The sequence below is a fragment of the Maniola jurtina genome, chromosome 18 (genome assembly GCF_905333055.1).
Source record: "Maniola jurtina chromosome 18, ilManJurt1.1, whole genome shotgun sequence".
Lineage (NCBI taxonomy): Eukaryota > Metazoa > Arthropoda > Insecta > Lepidoptera > Nymphalidae > Maniola > Maniola jurtina.
In genome coordinates this window covers 4,959,972-4,972,205 of record NC_060046.1, presented here as the reverse complement: position 1 = coordinate 4,972,205, position 12,234 = coordinate 4,959,972, and the positions used below count along the sequence as shown (strand labels likewise).

General features: G+C 34.4%; 1 protein-coding gene across 2 annotated transcripts; it reads left to right on the top strand.

Annotated features, from left to right (window-relative positions):
- Positions 1–2,558: 2,558 nt before the first annotated feature.
- LOC123874462 (alpha-tocopherol transfer protein-like) lies at positions 2,559–12,220 on the top strand. 2 transcript variants are annotated; one of them, XM_045919846.1, is made up of 7 exons: positions 2,559–2,799; positions 3,808–3,891; positions 7,413–7,572; positions 8,848–9,091; positions 9,542–9,652; positions 10,806–10,939; positions 11,266–12,220. In XM_045919846.1, exons 2-7 carry the CDS (start codon positions 3,813–3,815, stop codon positions 11,369–11,371), a joined length of 834 nt encoding a protein of 277 aa, XP_045775802.1. In that variant the 5' UTR covers positions 2,559–2,799; positions 3,808–3,812; the 3' UTR covers positions 11,372–12,220. The 2 variants fall into 2 exon arrangements, with proteins under 2 accessions (XP_045775802.1, XP_045775803.1); XM_045919847.1 differs by having other exon boundaries at positions 2,560–2,793; positions 3,810–3,891.
- Positions 12,221–12,234: the final 14 nt, after the last annotated feature.

Sequence of the window (12,234 nt, the reverse complement as noted above, 5' to 3'; positions counted from 1 at the left end):
TCGACTTTAGCGATCGCTAATACGCGCGATTTCAATATCGCCCACGGCTCTGCCAGCGAAATCAAATTTGATATGGTTTTTCGCAATTTGTACACTAATACGACACGACAAAGTGGGCTTATGGCATACCTATTAATTGCGCCAGTATCACCCTCACAGGTTTATATATAAAAACTTTACTTACTTGAAAGGGTCCAGTTTAAGAAATTAGTTATAGTATCGACTAATTTGTGAGTAACTCATGTCAAACATTATTTTGACTAATTTCTTAAACTGAACACTTTCAAATAAAGATTTTTATGTAATCCTGTGAAGATGATAGGTACCTACCGCCATTGGCGGAATTAGAATGTCATAAGCGTACTTTGTCGTATTAGTTTACAAATTGTGAAAAACTGAATTAAATTTGAATTTCGCGGTTAGACTCGTGTCATGCACCTTAAACGCGATGCAGGATACAACATCGATGCAGTCGAAAAATTGCCGATCGTTGATGCTAAAACATCGTTTCTGCTATATCATAATATGACCCTATGCCATTGAAGTATAATGCCCTAAGCATGTCCAAGTTTGAAAAAGTTAAAGCGTAATGATCGCCATCACTGCTGATTGGCTGCCATCACGAAAAAAATCTATTCAATGTCTGACTGGCTCTCGCTATAAAATGCAAAATTGCAACAAGCTACCTACTGATTACACTAGTACTTTTAACAATCCATCCATACTAATTTTATAAATGCGAAAGTGTGTCCGTCCTTCTGTCTGTCTGACTATCTGTCTGACCTTTTCGCGGCCCATCAATTAAACCGATTTTACTGAGTACGAAATTTAGTACAGAGTTACTTATATCCCGGGGATGGATAAAATAGAGATAAAAAGTAGCCTATACTTTTTATCTCGGAAAATCAAAGAGTTCCCACGGGATTTCTACAGACCCATCCGCTTAACCGATTTGTTTGGGTACCTAGGTAACTTGCGTCCATGTGCCTACTTGACATGGGCAACTTTTTATCCCGGAATCCAAACAGTTCCCACGCGATTTGAAAATTATTTATAGTAATTGCTTAACTAAAATTCTATCTCTATGATAATTGCAGTCCCGCGCATTGGAGTCACAGATAGGGAATCAGGTTGGAGCAAGTTGCAAGTCAAATCCACGCTCTTTTAACATTTACATAATTAGCTATATCTCTGTGTACAAAATCTTTGTTTGATTACAATTCGAGATATCTGTCTTTTCAGGAGTAGAACTTGTGTAGGTACCTAAAAAGGGAAGTCTGAAGTTAACTGAGGATTTTTTGTTACAGTGCCATCGCACGTTCTGTTTATTTCAGCAAGCTTCAGCCTTTTAGGTAAATGTGCGTTATCAGCATGATACGAACCGTGTTTGCCAAATTGGCACGTCGCGTCGGAAACATCGAATAAACTAATCGAACAATTCAAACAATACTCTACGGACAAGTGTAAATTAAAAATTTATAACACCCCCGACAAGTGAAGGTTACAATAACTAGAAAAGAGGTAATAACTTTCAAACGGCTTAACCGATTTTCTTGGATTGGCTAAGAACACTCTCAATCAAGCCACCTTTCAAACAAAAAAAACTAAATTAAAATAGGTTCGTTACTTTAGGAGCTACGATACCACAGACATACACAGATACACACGTCAAACTTATAACACCCCTCTTTTTGGATCGGGGGTTAATAAAAGTAACAAACAAATGCTGTAGTTTGTAATGTAACTTGCAACCCACAATTTGGCAAATAGGTAACTACTTGAATGATTTAGTAGGTATTACGATTATGACGTAAATCGTAGCGCCAAATAAGCATAGGATACTCATATACTTACCTTATACAGTAAACTACTAAGAGTAAAAAACCTAGTCAATTATAGTATGTCAAGCGACCTCCCTCATTTTCAACGGAATCCAAGCCTAACCATAAAATCTATCAAGCCATTTAAAGTCTCTTTTCAACCGAATCCGTTGGGACTCGTACATAGTTAGATTTTTAACCCCCGACCCAAAAAGAGAGGTGTTATAAGTTTTACGTGTGGATCTGAGTATCTGTGCACTGTGTATCTGCCTGTGGCATTGTAGCTCTTAAACAAATGAACCGATTTTAATTTAGTTTTTTTTTTGTTTGAAAGGTGGTTTGATCGAGAGTGTTCTTAGCTATAATCAGAGAAAATCGAATCAACCGTTTGAAAGTTATCAGCTCTTTTCTAGTTTTCTTACAGAGGTTTTTGTGTCGGGGGTTTTTTTAATTTTCGGTTATAGTCCTATAAAGCCCCTTATCTTACTAATTAAGTTTTTACGTTATCGAAATTATATATTTTTAAGTATATTCAACTGTTAAACTACACAATATATAAACCACAGACAGATCCGATCAAAAGGTTCCACAGGATAAATAATGGTATTACCTTTTGGTATGTGACTGATCGCGATTCGCGTTGAGCGATAACTTGTTATTAGGAACAAGATCCTATACCTACCTGAATAAAAAAAATCGTTCAGCTAGTGTCCTTGACAATAATTTTATTATTACTTAGGTATAGTAAAAAATTCGACGGGCATAGTTTTTGCTGAGTCCTATAAATTCTACTCTTTATTTACTACACATACGTCTATGATACCCTACCTGCGTACGATCTGCAATAATTTTTATATTCATTCTCAGCATACCTGCCGGCGCCTGCGCACCTGCTTACCGTTTAATTTCAAATTAAAAACCAATTAAGTGCTTACGTATAAAAGGAGTGTTTAGAGAACGGAAAAATTTAAAATTTAAAAAAGGTGAGCAAATTTTTTTTTAATACGCCTGCCCCCTGTTACCTACTTACCAGTTGAGTAGTGGAAATGTTTTTGTAACTACTGATTGGAAATTTTTGCTTTAGGTAAATAGGTATTCTACCTGTCTAATAGTAAAATTACTAATTCGGTAAATATTTAGTATTTAGTTACGAAATGTTAGTTACCTACCTAGTTCTTCTCTTAGAACCATTAGAAATGCATTATATTTTTTGCTTTATTATTTTTATAATAGAACAGAGCAATGTACAGTCGTAAGTTTTTAACCCCCGACCCAAAAAGAGGGGTGTTATAAGTTTGACGTGTGTATCTGTGTATCTGTCTGTGGCATCGTAGCTCCTAAACGAATGAACCGATTTTAATTTTTACGTTTTTTTGTTTGAAAGCTGGCTCGATCGAGAATGTTCTTAGCTATAATCCAAGAAAATCGGTTCAGCCGTTTGAAAGTTATCAGCTCTTTTCTAGTTACTTGTAACCTTCACTTGTCGGTGGTGTTATAAATTTTTAATTTACACTTGTTAACTTTAATAATTCAAAATGTAGGAACCTAGTTTTTTGTTTAACTTGAAGCCAAAGCTTAGCTAGATATTTCGTTAACTATATCTATAATACTCAGGTAGGTACTTACCTGATATTAAATTTTAGACTGCAGTTCCTACCTATAAGGCAAATGGTTACTGCTATTGAATTGTGTAGTAATTATCTTGTTAACTTTATTAAATCAAAATGTAGGTATCTAGATTTTTGTTTAACTTGAAGCCAAAGCTTAGCTAGATATTTCGTTAACTATATCTATAATACTTAGGTAGGTACTTACCTGATATTAAATTTTAGACGGCAGTTCCTACCTATAAGGCAAATGGTTATTGGTATTGAATTGTGTAATAATATCGATAAGTTTTACAGCCAGTAACAGTAGAGATAGTTACAACCTGTATATTATATAATATTATATATTATGTATATTAAATAAATACCTACTTATTTTTTTAAGATGCCGCAAGATATAAGTAAGGATATAACCTTTATAAAGGAATGGATGGCAAAGGAACCGCATCTACCCCAGGATCTCGGTAAGTAATAAAACGATTTTTGTTAGTGTAATCGTTTTGTTATTGATGATTTGGATTATTAAATTTAAAAAAAAACTATTATTTAAAAGTAATAATAGGTATCTAAAAATACTTTTCAATTATAATCAAGTTTATATCCCAGTTGAAAGCAGAATGAGACAAATCCCATTTTTTACTCTCCTTTTTTACTTGTAATTATACTTAATATAATTATTTAAAATTGCGTAAGTAATTGCGTTTAGTTAATAATATGCGTAGAACAAAACAAAAAACATATTAAATGATACTAATTTTAGAAGTGAAATGCAGTTTTGAATTTTTCTGCATTGATCTACCCTCCTCCCACTAAGGATTTTTATTCAGTCCATAAAATCAATAAAACATGATCTGTTTCTGCAGTCGAGGTAGGTAACTAAAATAAAAAAACCGGAAAAGTGAGTGTCAGACTCAGCCACCGAGGGTTCCGTAGCTTGAACTTTGAAGAAAAACACACTCGTAATTATAAAATACTAGCTGATGCCCCCGCGACTTCGTTCGCGTGGATGTAGGTTTTTTTGAATTCCCGTGGGAACTCTTTGATTTTCCGGGATAAAAAGTAGCCTATGTGCTAATCCAGGGTATAATCTATCTCCATTTTAAATTTCAGCTCAATCCGTCCAGTAGTTTTTGCGTGAAGGAGTAACAAACATACACACACACACACGTACAAACAAACTTTCTCCTTTATAATATTAGTGTGATACTTACTTAACTATTTTTTTATTTAGCTAAGTATCTGTCGAAGCTTGAAAAAAAAACAACATCTAGGTATTGTATAGTAATTTAGTTAAACTATTTAAGCCAAAAAAACTTTTATTTGAGACCGCAATCCTAAAAGTTTATTGTCGATTTCTATAAACTGTGCCAAGAGATGTCTGTGTTGTGTTAACTGTGCTAAGTGTGTAAAAGACTTCGTTATATTTTTCCTTATTTTTTCCGATAGTTTTTTTACCATTAAAACGCAGACTTTATACCTAGGTATCTGCATTTTTATGGTAGTTAGAGATACCTACATTATTTCAAATCGGTAATTACCTACTTAATTGGACAAATACATTGTATCGTGAGTAAAATTACTGGGTTCAGTAATAATAATTAGAATAGGTAGGTATTCCATTTCATACTTTGTAGTTTGTACCTATTTGTATGTGTAAAGTACCTTTGTAAAGTTTGCAAAGTCATAATAAAAAGTTTGTGAGTCTTTTTTTTTTTTTTTTCTTTAAATCTGGCTTTACTCTGATTAGCCAATGTCAAGTTTGTGATATTTTCAAGTTATTGAATTTATACAAGTATGGACTCCGTCTGCGCCGGCGCCCGCCGACATACGCGCGGCGCCCCTTTAGAGCGCTTCCCAGTCAGTTCCACCACCAAAAAACACCAAACAAAAACCAGCCACTCTTAACAAAAAAAAACACTCCAAACAAGCACAGCACGCGCGCCAGCAAACGCCATCGCAGACGAAGTCCTGTGAGTCTTTATTATCAGGTACCAAGTAGGTAATATTATAATTATTTATAATTAAGGAGCCGGTGAATGCAACGGTGTGATTACACTTCTGATTAAACAAGTGTAAATTAAGAATTGATAACACCCCTGACAAGTGAAGGTAACAGTGACTAGAAAAGAGCTGATGAATAGGCATTATAGTTTTTGATTTATCGTGCAAAATTACGAAAAAATACCGCCCCCTTCTCCCCTTCCTCCCTTATCTCCAAGGTTTACCAATCGAAAAATCTGAAATTATCATGATCGAAGGTTCATGTAATTTTACAGGAATAATATTGTAAAACCTAACTTCATATTTCTAACTGTCATAGTTTTTTTAAATACTAACAATAAACATCTACAAACAATGTTAGTTTTGCGGTTCGTTAACAAAAGTGAATCTTACCGTTTTAATTCTTCTGTAGTACGGAACCCTCGGTGCGCGAGTATGACTCGCACTTAGCCAGTTTTTATTTACCTCCTTTAGATGCACTCAAAACACCTGTACAGGTGTATGTTGCTGAGGTCACCAATGTATGTGAAACTGTGCTAAAATTGAATCCAAACCTACCTACTATGTATTACAATTTTCATTGCTACTATGTTATCACTTATTATTCATCTTTGTCACATCATTGTAATAGGTAATTTAATTACATAGTGTGAGCGCGGTAATAATAATCCTATGTCAGTAAGTTATAATAAAAAATATAAAATATTTAACCTTAGATGTCAGAAGCACAATAAAACACCGAAATAATGATAGTAGTAGGTAGATTAGGTACCTACAGGTAATCTCTTACAAGTTTTTAGGGTTCCGTACCTCAAAAGGAAAAACGGAACCCTTATAGGATCACTTTGTTGTCTGTCTGTCTGTCTGTCCGTCCGTCCGTCCGTCCGTCCGTCCGTCCGTCCGTCGTGCCTGTCAAGAAAACCTATAGGGAACTTCTTGTTGACCTAGAATCATGAAATTTGGCAGGTAGGTAGGTATTTTGTAATTTTTTTCTTTCTTAGGTAATTTTTTTTGTGATGTAACTGCACAAATTCACGATTTTTGGAATACCTTTACTTGTGCTTAAAAACCGTGAATTTGTGGTTGCATCATTAAAAAAAAAAATTAAAATGAGTTCCAATTTTCAAAGTAAGACAACTATACCAAGTGAGGTATCATACGAAAGGACTTTACCTGTATATTCTAAAACAGATTTTTATTTATTTTCACTCATAATAGTTTTTGATTAATACCCTTCTAAAAATTACCTGAGTACGGAACCCTCGGTGCGGGAGTCTGACTCGCACTTGGCCGGTTTTTTATCAATATTAAGTACTAAGTTTTTATCATTATTTTCATGTCTTATTCGCTTAAAATTATTGGCCCCTATTATTTTGATGGACTATTATTAAGGGGAACATTTCGTCGTGGTCCTCTTAACCTAATCAGGACCTTAAATAGATAAGTAGGTACTTACTTACTTAAGTTACTTACTACCAAAACCAACATCTTCCACATTAGCCGGTACCATCCACCATATCTATAAAAATCCTTAGCGCATCACTATTAAAGCTTAGGTCAAACCGTGACAAATTCTGCGCGGGATTCGGAACGCGAACTAGCCCAAACTACGCCAACTGCTTTTTAAAACAGGCTATATTATAATCCATACTTCTAAATGTACTTGATTGTGCTAATTTTATTGAAAAAAGGACAAAATGATTAAAAAAATAAAATAATACCTACTAAGAACTATTTTATAAGGTGTCAAAGTTTATTTATCACGAAAATTGGGTAGGTATCTATTCTCATATCAACTAGGAATAATCAACTTTAATTGAATTTTCTGCTTCACACTAGGCACTAACGTCCAATCTTAAGCACTAAAATATCAAAAATTGCAATAGCTCTAGTGCTTAAAATACCTATTGAGCAACATTGAGTGCAAATTACAAGTCGATCCCGCAACCCTAGCTTGACCTCAGTTGTTGTTTTTTTTTTTCAGATGATAAGCTTATAGCGAAGTTCCTCCACAGTTGTTACTACAGTTTGGAACAAACCAAGAAGTGTATTGACCGATTCTGCACCAGCCGCAGTCAGATGTCGGAGGTGTACACCAACAGAGATCCCTTATTACCTCACATGCAGACTGCTTTTTCTATCACGTATGTGTTTTTGACGTGACAACGTCTTATAATTCGATAGAGCCGGCTGCACGCACGAAAAAACATGACTCATGCGGCGTTACCTCGCTCTGAGGCGTTCCATGTAAGGCTTGAAGTGCAAGCGAGAGCGCGGAACGAGCGACAAAGAAGCACAATCGGCCTTTGTTGTCACGTTCAACTATCGTCAGTAAACCGACTTTACAGACAACCAATTTTTTCACAAAAGTATGACTATAGGCCAACGGCACACTAGTAATAAAACTTATAGAAATCAGCTTTAGCAACTCACTTGCACGTCACTTGCACTGTGTAAATATACTGACAGCAATGGCAAATCAATTCTGCAAATTTTCCGTCTTAGCTGTACATATTTTGTATATAGTGGTAGCTAGTTGTTATTAATATGACAATGGTTAATGATACCTAGCTGAGTTCTGCAAGCTTTATCGTAAGTGGACACTTAGCTTTAGCTCAGCTTTAGGTAAATCTGCCATACAAACGTTTCAACTGATCCTGATATGCGACATCTTATTTTTTACCATAAATAATAATAATATGTTACTATTGAACAATTGATGATGAATGATTTATATACGCACAGAACAACAAAATTAATATTGACGCAGAAAACTTCGACAAAAAATATTTACTTACAAACCAACATCATCCAACTGATCATTTATTTATTTATGGTTTCAAAGTAAAAAAGGTAAAAAAATTAAATCAAAGTTAAATTAGAGTAAAATTAGATTAATTATTCTTAAACTCGAAAGTCAAGTCATCAACAATTTCAAGAAAAGTCAACTCACACTTTTAGTTTAAATTATACTTATTGAGTACAGCAGATAAATAGCTTTAAACAGGTTTTGCACGTTACTAAGTGTAATTAAGTCATGCTTACATTTCCGTGTATTATTCAAGGTTGAATAAAAAATCTCTTCGCTTTTTATGTTGTTTATACCGAAATATTATAAAAAGGGATTCGTACTTATTTTATTTCAAGTGAAGGTAGACTGCACTGCTCTTTCTCAGATAACCCAAAAGACTGTCTATATTTTAGTTTCAAGGATATCTATCACCCAAATTGACCTAGGTACTTATTATTTTTGGCAACCAACGGGGAAAACCTGATATTGTTATAGACTCTTTATTATATTATTTATGATACTGTTATTATTAGGCCAATTTCGTATTTTAGTTTAGTGCCTAAACACTCGTAGATATGAGGTCCAAGTTCTAACTTAAGTCTCAATGATATCTTTATTTACTTTGCAGGATGGTTGCTTCGTATAAGTACGGTGATATCGAGATCCTTATTCAAAAATTCGATGATCCTAATATGGAGCACTATGTGTTCTATGATTTTTTGAGAACTCACACCTTGCAAGGCGATTATTGGGTCCAAAGGCCGTTTTTAGCAGAAGGGCAATACATAATACTAGATATGGCGGACTATACTCTAAAGATGATAGCTAAGACAAATATTATGTTTTTAAGGGATTACATCTTATATATGCTGGTAAGATTTAACTTTACTTACCTAAAACTGAGACTCAAATCATATAGTTCACTTTATATCAAAATTCTACCGTAGTCGTTTTGAAAAGCAGCCTATTAAGAAGTTACTTCATATACTCAGGTAGGTACTTTATATACATAAACTCAGTTATTTACTCCTTTCAAAAGACCTAAGCAGACCTAAGTACGTATCTAAGTTATACCTAAGTACATGAAGATGTAATATGAACAATAATTATTACCTACTCGTAACTGGAACAATCTGGGCTACTAGTGCAAATCAAGTAGCATTTTATGACAACTTTTTCAATAAGATGTTCCTCGCGCTATTCCCCTTAGTTTGACCAAACCTGTAATCCACAGCCACCTATCCAATCCATCGTCTAATAATTTAAGGGAATACTAGATCTTATTCCGTAATATAAGAATATTTATGAGATTTCGTTTACAGGAAGGTATGCCTATAAGAGTGAAGAAAATCATTGGTATCAACGCTCCCTACTTCTACGACAAGTTTTATGCACTTATCAAACCAGCATTACCCGCCGCAATCTGTGATATTGTACGTACATTTTACTTATAACTCATAATATGATAACATCTCGAGTGCAGTGGTGAGCACTGTGGTCTTTATTAGAGAGGTTCAGGGTTCCGTTTCCAGCAGGGGCAATAAGTCCAAATTGAGTGATTTGTGGTGTAGTAGGAGGCTTTGATTCTGAATAGTTAGGCACCACTCTACCAACGAAGTGTACACAGCCAAGTGATTAAGCGTAACGGTACGATTCCACATAAGCAGTAGGCATAAGTTCAATATAACTGGTATTCCTTTCCCTTTCCAGTTTAACGCTTTACGCTACCAGAATAGATGACCTTCTCGTTAACATAGGAAAAATCTCTGCACTGGTCATGCTCATGGCTTTTAAATAATTATCCTACAATTATCTTAATATTTTTTATGTACAAAATAGATAAAAATAATAAGTGCCGGCACAAGGTTTACAGAACAATAATATCTATTTAATTATTTGTTATAATGCAAGGCTGCAAAATTATTTTAGCGTGAGAGTTTGAATTGAATTCCGAGCCAGCGATTTGAGCTCAGGATTCAAAAATAGAATCCTGAGCGTAGCGAAGAATTCAAAGGCGCGAGCGCAACTAAATTTGTAGCCGTGCAAAACGCACAACTTTTCATCTCACTACAGGAAAGAAAACGCTAGATGCAAGAATACTTAGCATAGAATAATTGTTTTTTTGGTGCGTTCAGAACTCAAATTTAAATTTCTTAGAACAAAAATAAATTTTAAAATTTTCATAATTTAACTAACTTCATTACTATAGGTATTTTTTAAATTTTTCCCTTAAAATTGGCGAAATAGGGGACTTTCAAAGTAGAGATTGAATTTGATGCAATATATCAAAAACGAAAGCTGAAACTTGTGTATAATTAATTTATATCCTGTACTTGAACAACAAATATTAAAATTAGAAAAATATTATAAAGAAACAAAATTTTCGAATCCAAACGAATATGGGCGTCAGTATTTTTAACTTAATTTCACAATAATGTTAATAGATAGCGCTGTCTTCTTTTACAATATAACTATGTATAGTTAAAACTATCGGGAATTATGGGATACAGCCAAGTCTCAGTTCAGGATGCACCACTAGTTTATTAATTCTAGAAGTGATTTTATAGTTTTTACTCTATTTTCCAGATCCACTTTTTCCCTGATCACGAGAGTTTGTACAACATCATTGATAAAAAATGTCTGCCAAAGGAATACGGAGGCGAAGCTCAGAGCATGGTCGAACAGAACAAAGAATGGGTTCAGGCAATCCTTGAGAGGAGGTAAAGTTGACTTATTCAATGTAATAAATAATAAGTCATTAGCTATTATTGATAAAAATATACAAAATCGAATGCCAGACGTGAAATCCTTAAAATTGAAAATAACTCACCAAGCAGTGACATTGAACCCTGGCCACGAGATTTATAATACATTATGTACCTATATGTATGTAGTGTATTATGAGAATATCATTTACGTCAGCTATATTTTATTACTTAGTTTATCACCATGTTTATGGTGCCTATACCAGAAGTTGATTGCCTTTCCTTGCTAAAAACTTGACTCTGAAAGACGCACTTAATAACTTTCATATTTTTTATTGTAGAAAAATGTTCCTGAACGAAAACTTATGGGCAGCCGACCTCAAGAAGAAGCCGAAAAGCAATGACAACACGATGAGTGGCTCCTTTAGAACCTTGTCTATTGATTGAAGTTTTTCCTTACAAGCTTTTTAAACATTGACACCCAAACTAGCGCGGCAAAATCTACGGATGATAATTGTTTGGCATAATATAGGGTCCAAGTTTATCTATTTGGATTGGCAATAAGATTGCTTGTGCACTAGTCCAATTGGAACTCAAGAAAATACATTCCGAGATATCGGGGCGTATTTTCTCAAATTCAGCTTTTTATTAACATCGTAAACATTTTCTCAGATCCTATCCGCTGCCACTGTCCGCATTCGAACCAAAAGGTCGGTGGCAATTCAGTTCATCTTGATTCCTATATTCTCGGATTCAGATTGGACCCGTGCATAAGCCCTCTTAGGAATTATGTCAATTAAAATTTTATTAAGGTCATATTGAAGTATTAGTTGTACAAAACTGTTCGCCTTTTCTGGATTATGGGTGGGATTCGGAAATCGATTTTAAGAACGTGACATACTCATAATCGGATGTAACATTCCTAATATAGGTTTATTTGGGCCATAAAGCTTTGGACGGGATGCGGGAAGTGAATGTGTATGTGATTTGTTCGGTCCCGTTCGGGATTCGCGTAATGAATCCCGTGCGGAATTCGTTTCAGTTTGACCAAAGCTTTACGCGTTTTTTAATTGCTTAACTATTTTTATACTTAGTGATATTATAAAAAGGTACAGTAATTATTGAAGATAAAACATGTGATAAAATAGAATTAAGTAATTTTATTGATTAGTTCTAATGAAGTTAGGTATAGCTCTACTTAAGAGATGTGTAGATCTAGGTAAGTTGTTTTATTATCATGGTTATAGGTAATGTCGGGTATATCCCTTGCAATAAAGTGGAAAAATGCACTCTTTATTTTTTATGGTTTT

Bases quoted from the DNA above. Each gene is read 5' to 3' on its own strand.
- LOC123874462 (XM_045919846.1), top strand. From the start codon at position 3,813: ATGCCGCAAGATATAAGTAAGGATATAACCTTTATAAAGGAATGGATG. The intron at 7,573-8,847 runs GTATGTGTTTTT...TTTACTTTGCAG, and splicing joins CAGACTGCTTTTTCTATCAC to GATGGTTGCTTCGTATAAGT. The intron at 9,653-10,805 runs GTACGTACATTT...TCTATTTTCCAG, and splicing joins CCGCCGCAATCTGTGATATT to ATCCACTTTTTCCCTGATCA.